The following is an 18110-nucleotide window of genomic DNA, read 5'->3' as shown; positions in this document are numbered from 1 at the left end:
TATTGCCTCTCTTATACATTGCATTGAAATTACTGGTTGGATCTTTTTATTTTTTAATAAGACTAAGGGTTAATTTTCATTAATAAAATAAATATTTATTAAAAAAATTTATTTTTTAATGAATAAAATTTAATATTTATGATTATAAAAAAAAAGATGCAGAAAATGTTGGTAATAGATTGGGGAATGTTTGTAACAGTGGATTAAAGAAAGTTAAGGATGGAATGTAAATATAATTTAAATTATTTTAATGAAAAAAAGGATCATCCTCAGTTATTTCTATCCATTACAGGGAAGTTAACAAAGACATAAAAAAAAAAAAAAGAATAAAAAAATGGAAAACAACAAAATACAGAGCCCAATGCAAAAACTCAAACATTAGTTAGAAGAAAAGGACAAAAATAGTGATATGGACACCTAATGCTAATGGTGCTCCTCCTACTGTCTTACATTTCAAATATAATAAAAACAACCAAATAAAAATAATTTAAACAAACAAATAATATTATTTTATATATATATAGTAAATTGAAAAAAAAAATTCAAAAAAAAAAAAAAAGAATAGAATATGCTTATATGGTGGATATTGCAGCAAAGCCAGACCTTCCATCCATGCTTATGGATGAGAGAGAGATGGGTAATGGTGTTTGAGATGAGGGTTTAAGGGAGGGTTTTAGGTCTACCAACTGGTAGTTAGAGATTGAACTCCTTAACCAAACTCAATCTTCAACAGCCATAGAACCCAAGAACTGCAACAACAACAACAGCAACAACAACAGCAACAGCCACAACAAACAAGAAAAAGAAGAAGAAGAAGAAGAAGAAGAAGTCAAGTACCAACCACTTCCTCAACTGGGGTTTCAACCAAAGAACCCAAAACTCAAACCCATCAAAAAGAGGAAGCTATTTCAAAAAGCCACACAAGGATTGCTAGAAAGAGAAAGTTATCATTTCCTTTGAGAGTCTTTTCTGAGAGAGAGAGAGATAGAGAGAGATGCTCACGTGGGGTTTTCATGGAATGATGGCTAGAGAATATATGATGAGAGAAAAAGATCAAAAGTGAAGGAAATTCATTACTACTTCCAAATCCAATTATCACTTTCTTTTCTTTTTTGAAAAAAAAAAAAAAAAGAGTATTTTTATCTTTTTTCCCCCTCTTCTTCTTGTTGTATATCCTTTGCAATTGTATGCATAGGTTAACAGGAGTATGTAATGCAAAGTGAAGTTTTGTGTTTTATTTTGTTGTATTGGGATCGGATTTGTTATCAGCAGATCGAGTGGTGTCTTTGAGGTTTTGTGTTCCCCATAACACCCACAAGTCTTACTGGTTTCCAGGTAATTTTTTATTGCTTGATTTCTTGGACCTTTATCCCCTTTTTTCAACAATTCTTCTTATTTTATTATTCTTTCTTTTTCATCTCTCTCCACTCTTCCCTGTCTCTCTCTGTGCCTGTAGGAGGATGAGATGAGGATGGTGATTATAAGATTCTAAATTTAACTTATTTTTTTAACTGAAATATCTATTGGGATTTGTAGATGATGGTTTTGTCTTGCTTTTTGCTTTCTGATAGCTTTTGTTTTAGATTTTTTTTTTTTTTTATTACTGGGCTTCATACAAATGATAGTTTTTGATGGTGCTTTAAGTGGGATTTAGGTTTTGGACTTGTTACTGCAGAATTCTTTTGTGATATATTGTGATAAAGATGCTCTTTTGATTGTATTGTAACTAAGGATTTGTCCCTTATAATTCTCAAGTCAATGTATTTTTTCAAAATCCTGAAACCCAATGTATACTATGTTTGATGAAGAGATTATTTAAATACACGGATCTTATGGTGTTTGATGCTTCTTTGTCTATGGTTGAATATATCAGTATTGCTCCCTGTTGACCAATGTAACCATGAACATGTTTGCCACCCAGTTAATGGCTTTGGCATCTGCTTATGGTGTTTATTGATTTTGGCTTTGGTCATTTCTTGTTTTGCATATTGTTCTGGTGAATTGCTTTTGCATGAGGGAATGGAACTTATCAGTAAACACTTAAACGATCAAATTCAAATTCTGGAATTCTTTCTTTTGGAATTGAAGCATGATAGAGCTGTTGGTAATAGAAGCTGTTTCCAATGGCTTTTTCAGTTCCTTGGATGTGTAATCTGTCTCAAGTAATCGAGCAGGAAGATCTAAAATCAAATAGAAATGGCTACTTATTATGCTGGTTCAAATAACCAAAGAGATGCTGCACCAATGATATATATGCCGGGTTCATATTCTGAGACACCAGTTCTTCCTGGTAATATGATGATGTATATGAATGGAGGTGGATCATACTCGGACGCCTTGGCCGGGAATTCTCATCAGCAAAACAACAGCATTCAAATTCACTCTGTGGAGGCACCTGATTCAACCCCACAGCAGCAAGAAATCTTGTCAAATCTCAGTGGATCACGAATTGGGGAGCATGATTTTAATGCATGGAGGGATAGTAGAAATGAGATGCTAGTTATGCATTCAATGGGTGGACCTTCTGGCATTATTCATAGTGGACATAACTTACAAGGCCAGGGCTTGTCCCTCAGCCTTGGTACACAAATTCCGTCTGGAATCCAGATGCACTCCATCCCCTACAGGAACTCGAATCCTGGCCTGGCTTCGTTCTTAGGTCCTAATCCATCAATTATGGGTGAGGGCAGTGGCAGGAATGGCTCTTCTAGAGATGAACAAACAAAAAGTGCTGAATATCTGCCACCTGGATTTTCTGGAGGTAATCAAGATTCAAATAAAGGGGATTTATCTCCTTATGGAATGAACAGTATTGCAAGAACCATTCCAAATTCTAAGTACCTTAAGGCAGCACAACAACTTCTTGATGAAGTTGTTAATGTCCGAAAGGCTCTAAAGCAGCCTGACAAGGAGAAAAACCAAAGCACAAATGAGCATGGGCTGAATAGTCCAAAAGGCGGTGACAGCAAATCAAAGAATGGGTCTGCAGACCCTCAAGAATCCACCAATAGTGAGCTGTCACATGCTGAAAGACAAGAATTGCAGAACAAGTTGAGTAAGCTTTTATCCATGTTGGACGAGGTAAGATCAATGCATTAATAGTTTCCACAGCCTATATTCTTGAATTCAAATATCCTTCCTCCTACTTGTCGTTATCTTGGCTATGAAAGTGATTATGTGCCTTTCCTTGTATTAATTTAGCTGTTTTTCATCAACTTGTTGCGAAATGCTGGTGATTTCTTGACTTGGTTAAATTCACGAAAGTTTAGCTCTTTCTATACCTTTGTCTATGTGTTTGTAAGTAATGTTGAGTGAAGAAGAAATATAAGGTGCAGATTGGCTCTATAATTCGTTATTTAATTACAGCCATTTTGGTTTATTAAATGTGAAGTTGTCTGCTAGAAAAGTCCTGCTTAAAGTGTGCTGCTTATTGCAGCTGAAAGTGTAGATGGTCTGTCTTGTTTCATGCTACAGTATATTATTTGAGGGGTTGATCACAGTTCTTACATTATTCATGTAGAATTATGCGATCTCTCGTGACTTTGTATATGCTATTGTTGATCAATGGGAAATTTTGCACTTGTGCAGATACGCATTTAGATAGAGTTAGGGACTAAAATTCATTTCTCATAAGATGTTGAACTTCTTCTTAGTTATGTACAAGAGGAGAGGATTACACTACTACAGCTTGAACCTAGGTCTCTTTTGGGATAACTACAGGTGGCACCTTGGCTATAGATATTTATATTTAGGGTACAAGTTGAGAGTGTTAGAGCTTTTGAAAATTTCTACATTGTACAATTCATGCAACTTCAGAATTTACCTGTAAATATGATCTTATATTAAGAACAGCATAGACTGATGAGAATCCAAAGTTTCAGGAGATGAAGGAAAACTTAATTAAATTGAAAGAAAGAGATGCATAATCTTAGATTGGTCTGTGTTTCTTAAACCACTTCCGATTGATTAGGAACCAATATCTAAAACTACCCCATCCTCAATATATTATCTAAGGATCACTTCCAATTCCAAATCCTATTAATAGGGTGTCATATTGAGGTAACAAGACCATTTCGTTGAAAATTTGAAAAGATATTAAGAGGAACTAATCAGAAGCTAGGCTTTTCATTAAAAAATTAACCAAAATATCAGTACAGATTTTAAAAACTACAAAAAGTGAAAGGTATTGCCTTCTGGATGTGGAATGCTTATAGTGTGACCTAAGATCTCGCCATGATATGGCAAACCCATACTTGCAAAGTCCCATCAGAATGGAGACTAAAAAAAAAGCTTTAACCCATGAATGACTGATGCCCAAATCATTCTTCAGCTCATACTCGAAATCCTGAGTGGAGCTTGAAACTAGGATCTCTACCAAACCTCAACCCCTTACCACCTGGGATAAGCACAGGGCTCCTTGGCTTTATGTATTTATATTTTTGGTACAAGAGGAGAATGCTACAGCTTGAACCTAGGATCTCTACTCACACCTTTCCCACTTCCACCTGGACTACCCATTGGTGGTGCCTGCCTTGGCAATTTATCAATGCCTGGTGTATGCATAGAAGATTGCTGCATTAGATATGACTATGATGTCTGTGCCCCTCTGATTCTGTCATATTTTATAGAATACCTCACTGCATCTATTTTTCTTTAGCACAGCCGACAGGCATATCTTACTGAAATATCAGGATTCATGGATTATTGTTTTTATTCATCTCTGCATTATATTCTTTTGGTATGATATTTTTGTCTATATGCAACAGGATTTTGGCTAAAGGCTTTTGGCTTCTCACTTTTAGAGGTCTAATGAAGAGTTCTATTTTCACAGGTGGATAGAAGGTACAAACAATATTATCATCAGATGCAGATTGTGGTCTCATCATTTGATGTGATAGCAGGATGTGGGGCAGCTAAACCATATTCAGCACTTGCCCTCCAGACTATATCCCGCCACTTTCGGTGCTTGCGTGATGCGATAAGTGGCCAAATTCAGGCAACCCGTAAAAGCCTGGGAGATCAAGAAACATCAGAGAATGGTAAAGGGATTGGAATAACTCGTCTGCGGTATGTGGATCAGCAGCTTAGGCAACAGAGAGCTCTTCAGCAGCTTGGTATGATGCAGCAACATGCATGGAGGCCACAAAGGGGTTTGCCTGAGAGCTCTGTTTCAATTCTTCGTGCTTGGCTGTTTGAGCATTTCCTTCATCCGTAAGTCCGACAACGGCTTTTTCTACTGTTCTTTCAGTTTTGGTATTGCTGTTTCTTGTGAAGACATAATAGATTTTTCTGATGTTCACCAGTTACCCAAAGGATTCTGATAAGATCATGCTGGCAAGGCAGACAGGTTTGACTAGAAGTCAGGTAAAATGAAAATAACATCCTTATCTATCAGTAAAAATGGCAGACTAGAGTGTCTTTATCATCATAAGCGAGTCAAAAGGACAAGTCCCTTTTACCACCAAATTAGTAAAACCCACTGCATATAATTTTTCAAAATTGTGTTTGGGGAAGATCAGGCAGCACTCGGTTAGTTGCTGAAAATTTTGAAAGGAGTATAGTCCATGCTCAAGAATAGTGGCAACTTCTTAAATCTGAAAAATGGTATGCATTTGGCTTAATGCTTAATTTCACCCCATACTTATTAGGGAAGTTCAAATTAGCCTAGAAGCTTCAATTTTAGCTTGGTTTAGCTCAAAAATCAAGAAAATTAAAAAAAAGAGAAGAGATTCTTCATTATTGGGCTAAATCAAGAAGTAAATAAATTTAACATGAAAAATTAAGAAATGTAGCTTCTTGATGGTTGAGATAATTAAAAAAATTTAGCCCATAAAATTCTAATTTTGGGCAGAATTGAGCTTGTATTGAAACTTCTAGCTTAATTTGGATACAAAATTGAAAATGGCTTAAATTAAGCATGCACAATAAGTATATGGGTGAAATTGAATAAGTAGCCACATGCATTCTGCTGGATTTAGCAGTTGTTAGAGCATATCAGAGAAGATGAGTCAATTTCTGAATGTATATGTGATCCTCATGCAACAAAAGTAGTGAAGATTCTATATTTCTTTCTGAAAGTTGTAGAGTAGTGGTTACTGTCTGTTGACTTTAGTTTGCTATGTCTTTATATCTTCATGAATCATGGAATGATTAATCATATTAAAACTCTAACTTGGATTCAGAAACTTTTCTCATGACTTTAATTATATCCAGACATTACCAGTAAAATATAATGCACTTTTCTCATGGCTTTAATCTGTTGCCTTGCTCAGGTCTCAAATTGGTTTATCAATGCACGAGTGCGACTTTGGAAGCCCATGGTTGAAGAGATGTACAAAGAAGAGATTGGTGATGTAGAGATGGACTCCAATTCATCTTCTGAAAATGCAACCAAAGCAACGAAAGGCGACTTGAGAAACTACAAAGACGGAGGAGAAGACATGCAGCAAAGTGCCAGTTCAACAGCAACCGAAAGATGCAGTGCTGTACAGTTGCTGGATTCCAAATCTGATCATGTTCCTCATGTAGAAATGGGAGGATCAACTGCAAGAAGCAATTTCCAAAATATGATGCGTAGTGAGGCTGTTACTGAATACGGGTTATTGAAGCTAAGGGAGGAGCAAAGGCCTAGTGTTGATGATTGCGGTCTGTTCCCTGATGCCATTGTTCACTCTGATGGGAGTGGTGATAGGTTTATGGCAGCAGCTGCCGCTGCTTATCAAATGTCAGAGGTCGGAGGGTTTGGAACTGGAAGTGGAGTGTCTCTTACTCTTGGGTTGCAACACTGTGAGGGCGGTAACCTGCCAATGTCCAGCGCAACCCATCACAGTTTTGTTTCCATGAGAGGAGATGATGATATATATGGCGCAGCGGCAGCAGCATCGTCTGTGGGGGCAGAGAACACAGATTTCGAGTGTCTGAATCCAGGGAACAGGCAAAACAGGTTCAGTTCCTCCCATTTGTTACATGATTTCGTCGCATGAATAAATTACATGGGTCACTTTTGAATTGCTTTGGAACAGTAGCAGCCAACTTTCTTTGTTACTTCTAGTAAAGATTTATCATTACTTTCAAGTGGTGAAAGGAAGGTTGTGCATAAAACACAATTGTAGTATATCAAAAGAATTGGTTGGAAGATTAGCATATTGTAAAGATACATATTTTTGTCTAATATTTTGTAAGGGAATTGTACAATTGGCTACAACTTTGGTATTGAAAGAAAACCAGAAAAAGGGGAATTAGTGGTTTGAAATAAAGGTGGTAGGAATTGGCCATCTCTTGAGAAACTTCTGAAACTATGCTATTTTTGTAAATTTTGTTCGTATTTTTCGTTTAAAAATATCAAAAGTAGCAACAGAAGCAGAAACACCAGACAGGCTTCAACGTTCATGGGATGCTTACATCTTCCATTTCATGTTGTATAATGTCAATCCTTCAAATCCCGACTCATTTTGTCAAGAAATTATTATAGAGGATTGCTCCAATATCCTTCTGGAGAAGTAAAACGATACAATGATCGTTAACGGCATTGCCTTTCTATTCATTTATTTTCCTACGATGAACTCAACTAAGTCGTAGGCTAAAATTTTTTAAAGACGGCTAAAAACTGCTTACATAATGGCAACAATACAAGTTCTGGCGAAGATAGGTCTAAAGATTCTTAGATCCCTGTACCCCTTGCAAATTTGCTCCCAAGAAGAAAAATACAATCATGAACTTCACAGAATATTAAAAATAAAAAAAGAAGATTATCATAGACACTGCTGAATATCATGTTTACAAAATGAAAACAAAACACAAAATTTCCATGCTTTTCTGCTTTCACAAAATTAACATTCCTCTTTCAAGTCCCCAGCCAGCAACTCATCTACATCACATGGGTTTTTACCTGAAAATATAGAAATCATAATGCAGGCAGAACAAAGATCTGTAAAATGGGAATTCAATAGAACAATTATGTATGTGCTAACCTTTTGTACAATTTTCTTATATCTTCACCTAACAGCGGGCTTTCCAAGAAGGGATCACCACACTCTTTCAGGTCAACTGCCTCCACCTCAAAATCTTGATAACCACAGTACTCATTCCATTCAAACCACATTTTTGAAATAGTTTCTTTCCTGAAACAAGTTCTATGATCTTCCTCCTCAGGTGAATCTGCAGCAATCAATCTATAAGCATACACTTTATTCTTTTGGCCTGGACGGAATGCACGCCCTATTGCTTGCCGAGTAACTGATGGATTCAGATGAACATCCAAGATTATAATGCGAGAAGCCCCAACAAGAGAAATTCCCTCTCCACATGCCTTAATTGAACCAAAGAAAACTTTTGCATCAATGGAATGGTTAAATTGCTCCGTTGACCACTCTCGCTGATCGGAACTCGAATCACCTGAGATCACGAACATTTCTTTTCCTAATACCCAACCCTTCACTTTTGCTGCTAGTCTCTCCAAAAATTTCAATGGTGTTAAGTACTGGCTGAAAACTAGCAGCTTCTCTTTTGCTGCCTCACATAAGTTCAACATAGTAATGAAGAATTTGGCTTTCACTCCATCTCTCACATTCATTTCCTCCAAAAATTCATCCATTTTCCCATCATTCAAGTTGGAATTTTCAGAGACATTGTACAAGTTTGGGTGCAGATAAATGGCACTCCCAACAGAACTTCTTTTAAATTTCATGGCCCATTTTTTCTTCAATTTTTCAACTTCTTTCTTCTGTCTTGGACTAAGGTTGAGCACTAAAGTGAAATCAACAAGTCCAGGGAGCTCATCCAAGAAATCTCCTTTATAATAATGAAGTACCTTGCTCGTCATCTCCCGGAGATCTTGTATGACAGCCACTTTCCTTCTAAAATCTTCATCATTCTGTATCGTATGCTCAACCAAGTCATAAAAAACTGCCTCTCCAGGTTTGAGATGCTTCTTCACTCCTTGTATATGTACCTTACTCATAATTCGCTTGGCAATGGCCCGGGAGGTGTCCAATTTCAGAAACTTTGGACGAACAAGATTCAATATATTGAATACCTCCTTGACATGGTTCTGGTAAAGGGTGCCAGAGAGCACCACCTTCCGAGGTGTCTGCACCTTAGCCAGTGACTGGAGAACATCGGTGTTCTCATTCCTAGGAGTATGCCCTTCATCCAAAATGAGTATTGAAGGTCTTTTGAGCAATATTTCCTGACAGGCAGCTGCAACCTTATTATTTATGTTGTCACAAATGATAGATGAGAATTGTTTGTACCCTAAGAAAAGAATACTCCTCTGCTCCACCCACTTTTTCAAGACCACCAGTTGCTGTGTACGACCATCTGCTTTCACACTATAAAAGTCATACAGTGGGAAATCCTCAACCTGCCACGTTTGAAACTCCTTTTTCCACGTAGCTAAAATTCCTTTTGGAAGCACCACTAGCGGTCTAGCTTGTGGATATTTAGCAAGGAAACTCTGCATGAAACTAATGATCATGAATGTCTTTCCAGAACCAGGAGCATGGGCCAAGATGCAGCCCCCAGGTTTATCAGACACCAGGTTACTTCGGAGGAAATTGAAACCTTCCACCTGATGAGGTTTCATTTTCTTCATGTGCCTTGGATGAGCAGAGATGTCAGTCACCATCAAATCTTGCTCGCATAATTCAATTCCAACTATCTCATTTGAATCTCTGCCCTTGGCGTGCTGTGACTCAGATGCATGTGTTCGTGTACTTTTTTTCTGAGATGAGAGAAGATATCAAAGTGAAAAAAGAATTCCAGACAAGCAGCAAGTGGCTAAGATCCAAGTTTATGATATTTGCAAATGTACCAGCACACAGCATTATACAGTTGGTAAAAAAAAAAATCCAGGGAGCACATGAATTCCAATTAAAATTTACATTCGTAGCAAAAATGATAAAAAGAAGTTTTCAATTAGAAAATTAGGAAAACAGAAAGGCAGTAAACACTTAGAAAATTGAGAGGATGCTCTTTAGCACAATACATCAAATTTCCTCACTCCAATCCATGCTTTACTTCGCTGCTGTGTTGTCTCACCTTTTGTAATGCTTTTCATGTTACGTAAGTGTGCTTATAGGCAGCCGAGACTTGATCTCCAATGCCAAGACCTGGTCTTAGTATTGAAGAACTTAGTCACCAAGTTGCTGTGGCTATTACTTAATTTAGTCATAACACAAAGCAGTTTCTTCAATAGCCTTTGCATATTTGACCACAAAAGACTTCAGCCATGGACAATTTAGGTAAGTTTCATGTCAAAAGAAAGCCAGTAAATCACATTGTATGATGTCATATAACAATTTATTCATGATTACTGTTTTGCCCCGTTGATAAAAGTGGCTACCTTGCTGTACAACAGGACTTTTTTATTTTCCATAAAGCTCCTCATAATGTCATAAAGGTGCCATTTAATGCTTAAAAGTCAAGATCCATGGTTCAGTAGATAAGCAAAATATAAGCATCCATCAAGAAATCTCACAGAAAAGTAACTTTGTAGCAAGGAAAATTTGTTTAAAGAGCATTATAGGACAACCAAAATATGAAGTCTCAACCTAAAATTGAATTCCTACCATTCGTAGCCACTGGCCATCCTAAGGACTGGTCCAGTTTATTGCCCACCGTGTGCATAAACAGGGGACTGCATGCTCTAGGGCAGCCTCATTAATCAGGAAAAGAAAATAGTTGTAATAAGTATAGCAACATCTACCAATTAACTTGGCATATATGAATTAGTAGCCACTTCAATCTCGACTATGAGAATAAAACTAAAAAAGATTGAAAATTAAAAGTACTGCATTATGAGATCAACAAGAATATAGCAACAATGACCTTACTTTGTTAAACTGAACCTCGATTATGGTCTCAATTCCTCTCTCAATGACCCCACAAATGCGACAAACATAGCCAAGATCATCCTTCAAAACAAAAGAATGATCGCAATATTCTTCATCTTCTTGAGTGTGTGCATCAGATGAAGGATATTCAGCAACATCCTATCAGAAACAACAGAAATTACATGTGAATATAAAAAAAAAACGAAAGAAAAACACTGCAAGGAATATTCTTCGAATCAAAATTTGAAATTACTATTTCTTACAAACAAAATAGAAGACAAGAATAAAGCAAAATTAGCAAAAGTCATTTATGAATTCTATCCCTTAAGCTAGGCGGTGTACATATCATAAATAAGAAAGGAGCTTGTACAACATGAATGATTCAAAAAATGAAGAAAACACGGTGCAAACAACAGACTCCATAGGGTAATTATATTAATGACTTGGCAGGCTACTATTGACGGTTCAGTAGCTCAGGAATGTAAATCAGGGGAATCAAGCAATTGCATCATTTTTCTGGAATGGGCTGCGCTAAATTGTCTTGGGTCTTATCTAAGTCTACATTTTGAGTCTTAACATAGAGTGATTAAATTTCTAGATTTTGAGTCTTAACATAGAGTACCTAAATTTGTACTAGTTGGTTTTAGTTCTATATTTGAAGTTCAAGTCCTTTAAGGCTTAGAATTCTTCGTTAGTCTATAAATACCTAAGCTTGCAAAGTTTGCTGATTCAGTTTCACGCCGATAAAGTCCAGCAATAATAGCTTCTTTAGCTGTGTGATGCAACTATAATAGTGTGAGACTGTGAGGCTTTCTTAATGGAAGTGAGTCCTACATCATGTTAGTGAGAGGCTAGTAGTTTTGTTTGCTTAATTTTCATTTTGATTTAATCCAAACTGCCAAGTTAAAATTTAAGCCATAATTCATTATTACATTATACTACAACAGAATGCACTTTTACTGCTTCTAATAAGAGTAAAATACAATCTTAGCCATTATACTAACAATTACTATTTCCCCCTTTTCTTAGGTTGGCACTATGTATGTTCTTTTCTTCTGTCTAATGCTTTAAGTGATTATATCTTAGGTCAACAATCTTACCCATAATACTAACAATTGTTTCCCCCTTTTCTTAGGTTAACAATTTTACCCATTAGACTAACAGATTATTAACAATTGATGACGCCAGAACTCTATCCAAACACCATGAGGTAATTATATAACCACAGTTACCAAATGAACTACAAGCATCTAATGCTAATCTTATATATAAGTGTGTGCTATATTAGCTAAACTGTTGTAAAATTATTTCTTGTACATATTAATATATATATAATTTGTTCTAAGTATTTTATTGAAATCTACGGTAAGTCCTATATTTTTAAAACCCACCTATTAAGTTCTTAACATTTGAATAAAACTATAAATTAGTTCAAGCCATTAAATTCACCATTGAAATTTCTATTAGTTATAGCAACATGACTAAAATGCCTTTTACTATATTTACAATATAAAACAATTAAGTTCCTGAAATTTAGAGAAATCTACGTTTTAATCCTTTGATTTATTTATTTTTATAATTCATTCTAATATTTTTAGAAATTGATCCTCATAAATTATGACTACTTACAAATGAGCACCTATAATTTTATAAACTGATTTTAAAATTATAATTAATTATGAATAAGCCCCTTATATTTAAAAGTTAATATCTAAATATTAAATTATTCATAAATAAGTTCTTATATTTAAGTCCTATACTTTTACAAATTGATCCTAAATATTATAATTACTTGTGAATGATACATTGTATTTTACAAATTGATCCTTATCATATTTATTGATCCCTGTTAAAATATAAGACTTATTAATAAATAATTACAACATCTAGGGATGAACTTACAAAAATGTAAAAACTTATTCATAAATAATTATTACATTTAAGATCAATTTAAATATGAGGGCTAATTCGTAAATATTTATAATATCTAGGAATCAATTTATAAAAGTACAGGAATTCTATGCAAATAATTTATAATATTTAAGGATCAATTTATAAAAATTCATGGTCTTATGATTATAATATTTAGGGATAACTTGCAAAAAGTACAAGATTGTTTATAAATAACTATAATATTTAGGGGTTAATTTGTAAATATACGCCTATTCATAAATACTTGTAATATTTAGATATCAATTTGTAAAAATAGAATGAGTTGTGTGAAGATAAGTATAGTATTTAGAGATCAATGTATAAAATTATAGATATTTATTTGTAAATCATTATAAAATTTATGGATCAACTCATAATAATATTGGAATAAATTGTAAAAATATCAAAATTAAATCAAAATACTAAGTTGAACACTCCAATAATCTCAGGAACTTAGTTATTTCATATTACAAAATATAATAAAGGGCATTTTGGTCATCTTTGTTAGAATCAATAAAAACTTTAATGTAACTCTAACGGCATGACTAATTTGTAAATTTATTCAAATGTGATGAACTCAATAGGTGGGCTCTAAAAATACAGAGACTCAAATATAGGACAAGGGAACTAAATTATAATTTAACGTAATATAAAATGATTAATAATCTTGTAAAGAAAAATAGAAAAAAAAAATAAAATTTCACTCGCTTGCAATTTAAAAAATTAACAGTGTTAATTATCTATTTCATTAAAACTCCATGTAACCCAGAAATTAGTACCTTAGTACATTCCAGTGCCACTGACATCTCCTTCCAAATGTCTCCAAGACCATCATCTTCAGTCTTGGATTGACTATTATAATCATACTCCTCTACACCAACAAAAACACCTTTATTTCTCTCATTGGTTTCACCAGCCAAACAGATTGCCTTCTCATTATTTTCTCTGTCAGCATGGGTGTGAATCTGAATAACATATACCATTCAAGAAACAAAAAAAGACATTTGGAAATAGTCAAGTAATCTGTCAATTACAGTGCTATAAATGAAATAAGTATAATAAGAACAAAAGAAAATAAAACATGGAAATATCTATTTAAGCATCATTTGATGGCATGTGGTGTTTTACTATCCATGTTACCCCTTTTCGAGGATGCTTCATCAGTTAAATTAAGGTGACTCCCATAACAGGCAAGACAAGAAAGCCTAGCCTCTTTACATGAAAGGACTCCATCACTCTCAAGCAATTTTAAGAAAAGGAATCCAAAGATAAACTACATGAAACTTGTAGAAATCCATTCAAATTCACTAACACATCAAAAAGGAAGTAACTGTTTAAGAAGCACCCATTTGAATATTAGGTTCTGCTCTATATGCACGAAGGCAGCAGCTCAAAAGCTGAGTCAGCAACATGAATCATCCACTTCCATACATGGAAAAGTAGCTATAGGATTCACCAACAAAACACATCTTGCAACACTCACAATAACAACTAAGCTCTAATCTCAAACTAGTTGGGTTGGCTATGTGAATCCTTTATAACCACATCTTGTAACACCAATAACAAAAAAAAATTAATAAAACATCAGAGGCTCATATATGCATACATGATAATAGGATAAATTCTAGAGATATAACCCTAAACAAAGTGAACAAGAGCAGGGAAAACAAGGCGGGTCCAGAGTTTAGTTTCAGAGGGGGCAAACAGTTCATTTAATTTATATACCTAGATATATAGTTAAAACAAGCCAAATATATGTATAAATGAATAATGAGCTAAACTAACTATTAAATTATTAATCCTAATTAAAATAAACATAATATTAATCTATGATAATTGTGGGTCCAACAAACTAGTGGGACAATTTCTTTTTTTGTTTTCGAGTGAGAGACATAATAAAATTGCATATACTTATAAGAGAAATTTTGTGGGCATGGAGGAAAAATCTTAGTTTTACAAGGGGGCAACAATAAAATTTATATGCATTTATAACGAGAATTTTTGGACCCAATATACATCTGCCCTTGGAGGCAAATAACATATTTTTCTTACCCAGCTTGATTGGGATTAATACTTTAGTTCAGTGGCATACGTGTTAGATCTTTTTATAGTTGCATTATCAAGCATGCAATTCCGCAATCACACAAGTAACAGAAACTTACAGCTGCGTCCACCATAAGTTGCCCAGCAGAACTTGGCAAGACAACCTCCTGGAAGGGATAAGCAGAACTTGGCAAGACAACCTTCTGGAAGGGATAAATTGACCTGCTATCTCCATCGTCTTCATCATCTGAATCCAGAATTACAACAGGCCTTGGGGCTGTTGGAGGATCATTTGTAACACTATCATCCTCCAAATCAACGACACATTCCTGTGCCCTTGAATTATCTTCACTCGGGACCTCTTTCCCATCCAGTAATACACTTGAAAGTGAAGGATGCTTCTTCAAATGAGGGCTAAGCAGTTGAAGCCTCCGAGAAATGAGAGCTTGAATGTCTTTTGTCACACTACCATATCTACCAGAATCTAACTTATCAATGAAGCTGGATATGGCAAATGGATCAGAATAATCAACAACCTTAGAAGAGCTACCACTACCATCTCCATCGTTAGATAGTTTTTTCCTTTTGTGTCCTTTTGAATATGACTCTGTCAACAGAATCAAACATAGAAACAAAACTGTAAGAAAGCGACAGCTTTCCTAAACAGCTACATTTTCATACAGAAGTAAAACGGAACTGTTGGGCTCTCTGATCAAATTTTATGAAGTTATTCACACAATTTACGAAGTTGAAAATCAAAATTATTGGTATATTTTCAAATAAATAACTAAATAAATAAAAACTTAATAACCACAAGCCAACGTAAAATCAAAATTTTGCTCCCAAGTTCTTCAAAAAGTTGAGTTCATAGAAAAGGGCCACCCCATTTGTGCAACAGATCAAATACGTACATTAACAAAAAGGAGGAAACGATCAATGTTCCATTATCATGAAATCTCTACACACAGAAACAGCAAGCGAGAAAGAGAGAAACAGGGTACCGCCAGGAGTCTTGTTAACGATCAGAGCAGCCTCCATTGACAACCAAATCAGAGCTTCAACACTTCGAGCAAAGAAACAAAGAGGTTCGATCATCAAACAATCATAGAAAGCAAAAAGGGAAAAAAAAAACAGAATCCATTAAAAAAGCAATAGAAAAACAGAAAAATGATACTGATACTGACCACCACACAGAGCTCAAGGCCACGCCATGAATCGAAAAACTAAACTCAATTGGCGAATCGAGCGACCTCAACGATTTCCAAAGTAAACTAAATGACTTCGGTGTTTAATCTTCCCAATTAACCCTCTCTGCTTCCGAGCTTACCGTGCATGCAATTACCTGGCACCTTTGAGAAGTTTTGTTCAAAAAACAAAAAGTGTGGAAGAGTTTAATTGGCTGAAACAGAGGAGTTGGCCAATGACAAATCCCGAGTTTTGCTGTCGAGGAGGTTGAGAAACTGTGATCGGCTGCAGTGAATCTTTTGCTGCAGTAGTTTCGATTGTAATACTGGGTCCCACGTACGGAAAATTCAACAGTTACGGAAATTCTATGTTTGGATAATAGGATTACTCTTGTTCCATAGCGGAATAATGGCATAGTGCTACTCCTATTTATTTATTTTTTAATATATATAATTTTTAAAATCCCTTTGAATTTTTCCGTAACATAATATCGAGCAATTGGTCATAGAGAATAACTTCAATATTTAAATCAATAACAGATCCTAAATATATACTCCAAAAAGTAATTCAATTTAAAAATATATTTGAACCATTCTTTTTATAAGTTATGAGTTATTGATATCTTACTAAGATTAGAATTCATTTATTTATTGAAAACTCTCTTAATCCTAATTTTTAAAGTTCTAGGAGTCTCCTTATTTTGAGAATGTTTCAATTATATAGAATTTGAATATCTTAATTAATTGATTCTAACGTGATCGGACCAAGTCACTCAAAGAGTGCCTTTGAATTGTCACTTTAATATTTTTTTCTTGGTCATTACTCTCTTTGGACTTTCTCTCCTTATCAATGTAATGCATTTGAATTTTTTCTCTTAACGAACTATGGATTTTAACAATAAGTTACCTTTTGACTTTTCTTCTTGAAATTCTCGTAAGGAATTGTCCTTGATTTTCCTTAGATGACATTGTCGTCTTATGGGATTCTGACAATGAAATGCCTTTAATTTTTCATTAATGATCTTATCGCTTTATGAGAATCTTGGTGATTAATTGCCTTAGTGGTTTTCTTTGACGAACTTATCGCCTTGTGCATTCTTGGTAATAAATTGCCTTAGTGAGTCCCTTTAATGAACTAATCGCCTAGTGGGATTCTTGATGATGAATTGGCTTAGTGGTTCTCTTTAACGAACTTGTCGCCTTGTGGATTCTTGGTAATGAATTGCCTTAGTGGTTCCCTTTAATGAACTAATCGTCTATTGGGATTCTTGATGATGAATTGACTTAGTGGTTCTCTTTGCGAACTTTATCGCCTTGTGGGATTCTCAATGACAAATCACTTTGGTGCTTCAATCAATGCTCGGAGGATTATGCTTAAGGCTTTAAATAAACATCCATAATTAACAATTTGTGTACTAACTATTGATAAGATATCCTTAAGGAGGAAAAGTCTAAGTGCAACGTTTTATTTATCATGCCCCCTTATCTTTCTCAATTTGTGTACTAACACTTTGACGAACTTGTCACCTTGTGCATTCTTGGTAATGAATTGCCTTAGTGAGTCCCTTTAATGAACTAATCGCCTAGTGGGATTCTTGATGATGAATTGGCTTAGTGGTTCTCTTTGACGAACTTGTCGCCTTGTGGATTCTTGGTAATGAATTGCCTTAGTGGGTCCCTTTAATGAACTAATCGTCTATTGGGATTCTTGATGATGAATTGACTTAGTGGTTCTCTTTGCGAACTTTATCGCCTTGTGGGATTCTCAATGACAAATCACTTTGGTGCTTCAATCAATGCTCAGAGGATTATGCTTAAGGCTTTAAATAAACATCCATAATTAACAATTTGTGTACTAACTATTGATAAGATATCCTTAAGAAGGAAAAGTCTAAGTGCAACGTTTTATTTATCATGCCCCCTTATCTTTCTCAATTTGTGTACTAACTCTTTGACGAACTTGTCGCCTTGTGCATTCTTGGTAATGATTGCCTTAGTGAGTCCCTTTAATGAACTAATCGCCTAGTGGGATTCTTGATAATGAATTGGCTTAGTGGTTCTCTTTGACGAACTTGTCGCCTTGTGGATTCTTAGTAATGAATTGCCTTAGTGGGTCCCT

At 35.0% G+C, this 18110-nt stretch overlaps 2 protein-coding genes across 4 annotated transcripts; one reads left to right on the top strand and one right to left on the bottom strand.

Annotated features, from left to right (window-relative positions):
• Window positions 1–567: 567 nt before the first annotated feature.
• Window positions 568–7274, top strand: LOC110626556 (BEL1-like homeodomain protein 7). Of its 2 annotated transcripts, XM_021772530.2 has the most exons (5): window positions 568–1335; window positions 2137–3081; window positions 4832–5211; window positions 5304–5364; window positions 6273–7274. In XM_021772530.2, the coding sequence occupies exons 2-5, from the start codon at window positions 2197–2199 to the stop codon at window positions 6981–6983; spliced, it is 2037 nt and encodes a 678-aa protein (XP_021628222.1). In that variant the 5' UTR covers window positions 568–1335; window positions 2137–2196; the 3' UTR covers window positions 6984–7274. The 2 variants fall into 2 exon arrangements, with proteins under 2 accessions (XP_021628222.1, XP_021628223.1); XM_021772531.2 differs by lacking the exon at window positions 568–1335 and having other exon boundaries at window positions 2034–3081.
• A 303-nt stretch (window positions 7275–7577) lies between these two features.
• Window positions 7578–16156, bottom strand: LOC110626555 (protein CHROMATIN REMODELING 35). Of its 2 annotated transcripts, XM_021772529.2 has the most exons (7): window positions 15992–16156; window positions 15809–15870; window positions 14927–15414; window positions 13544–13729; window positions 10833–10991; window positions 7971–9721; window positions 7578–7888 (listed from the first exon to the last, which is right to left on the bottom strand). In XM_021772529.2, the coding sequence occupies exons 2-7, from the start codon at window positions 15843–15845 to the stop codon at window positions 7885–7887; spliced, it is 2625 nt and encodes an 874-aa protein (XP_021628221.1). In that variant the 5' UTR covers window positions 15846–15870; window positions 15992–16156; the 3' UTR covers window positions 7578–7884. The 2 variants fall into 2 exon arrangements, with proteins under 2 accessions (XP_021628221.1, XP_043817935.1); XM_043962000.1 differs by lacking the exon at window positions 15992–16156 and having other exon boundaries at window positions 7637–7888; window positions 15719–15860.
• Window positions 16157–18110: the final 1954 nt, after the last annotated feature.

Source organism: Manihot esculenta, chromosome 11 (assembly GCF_001659605.2).
Source record: "Manihot esculenta cultivar AM560-2 chromosome 11, M.esculenta_v8, whole genome shotgun sequence".
In the NCBI taxonomy this organism is placed as follows: domain Eukaryota; kingdom Viridiplantae; phylum Streptophyta; class Magnoliopsida; order Malpighiales; family Euphorbiaceae; genus Manihot; species Manihot esculenta.
Note: the sequence above shows the minus strand (reverse complement) of the source record. Positions and strands in the feature narration are given on the sequence as shown.

Coding starts and splice junctions, on each gene's coding strand:
- LOC110626555 (XM_021772529.2), bottom strand. CDS start 15,845: ATGGAGGCTGCTCTGATCGTTAACAAGACTCCTGGCG. Junction 15,415..15,808: donor CGTTAACAAGACTCCTGGCG/GTACCCTGTTTC, acceptor TTCTGTTGACAG/AGTCATATTCAAAAGGACAC. Junction 13,730..14,926: donor AACTTATGGTGGACGCAGCT/GTAAGTTTCTGT, acceptor TATGTTATTCAG/ATTCACACCCATGCTGACAG.
- LOC110626556 (XM_021772530.2), top strand. CDS start 2,197: ATGGCTACTTATTATGCTGGTTCAAATAACCAAAGAGATGCTGCACCA. Junction 3,082..4,831: donor TTTTATCCATGTTGGACGAG/GTAAGATCAATG, acceptor CTATTTTCACAG/GTGGATAGAAGGTACAAACA. Junction 5,212..5,303: donor TTTGAGCATTTCCTTCATCC/GTAAGTCCGACA, acceptor GATGTTCACCAG/TTACCCAAAGGATTCTGATA.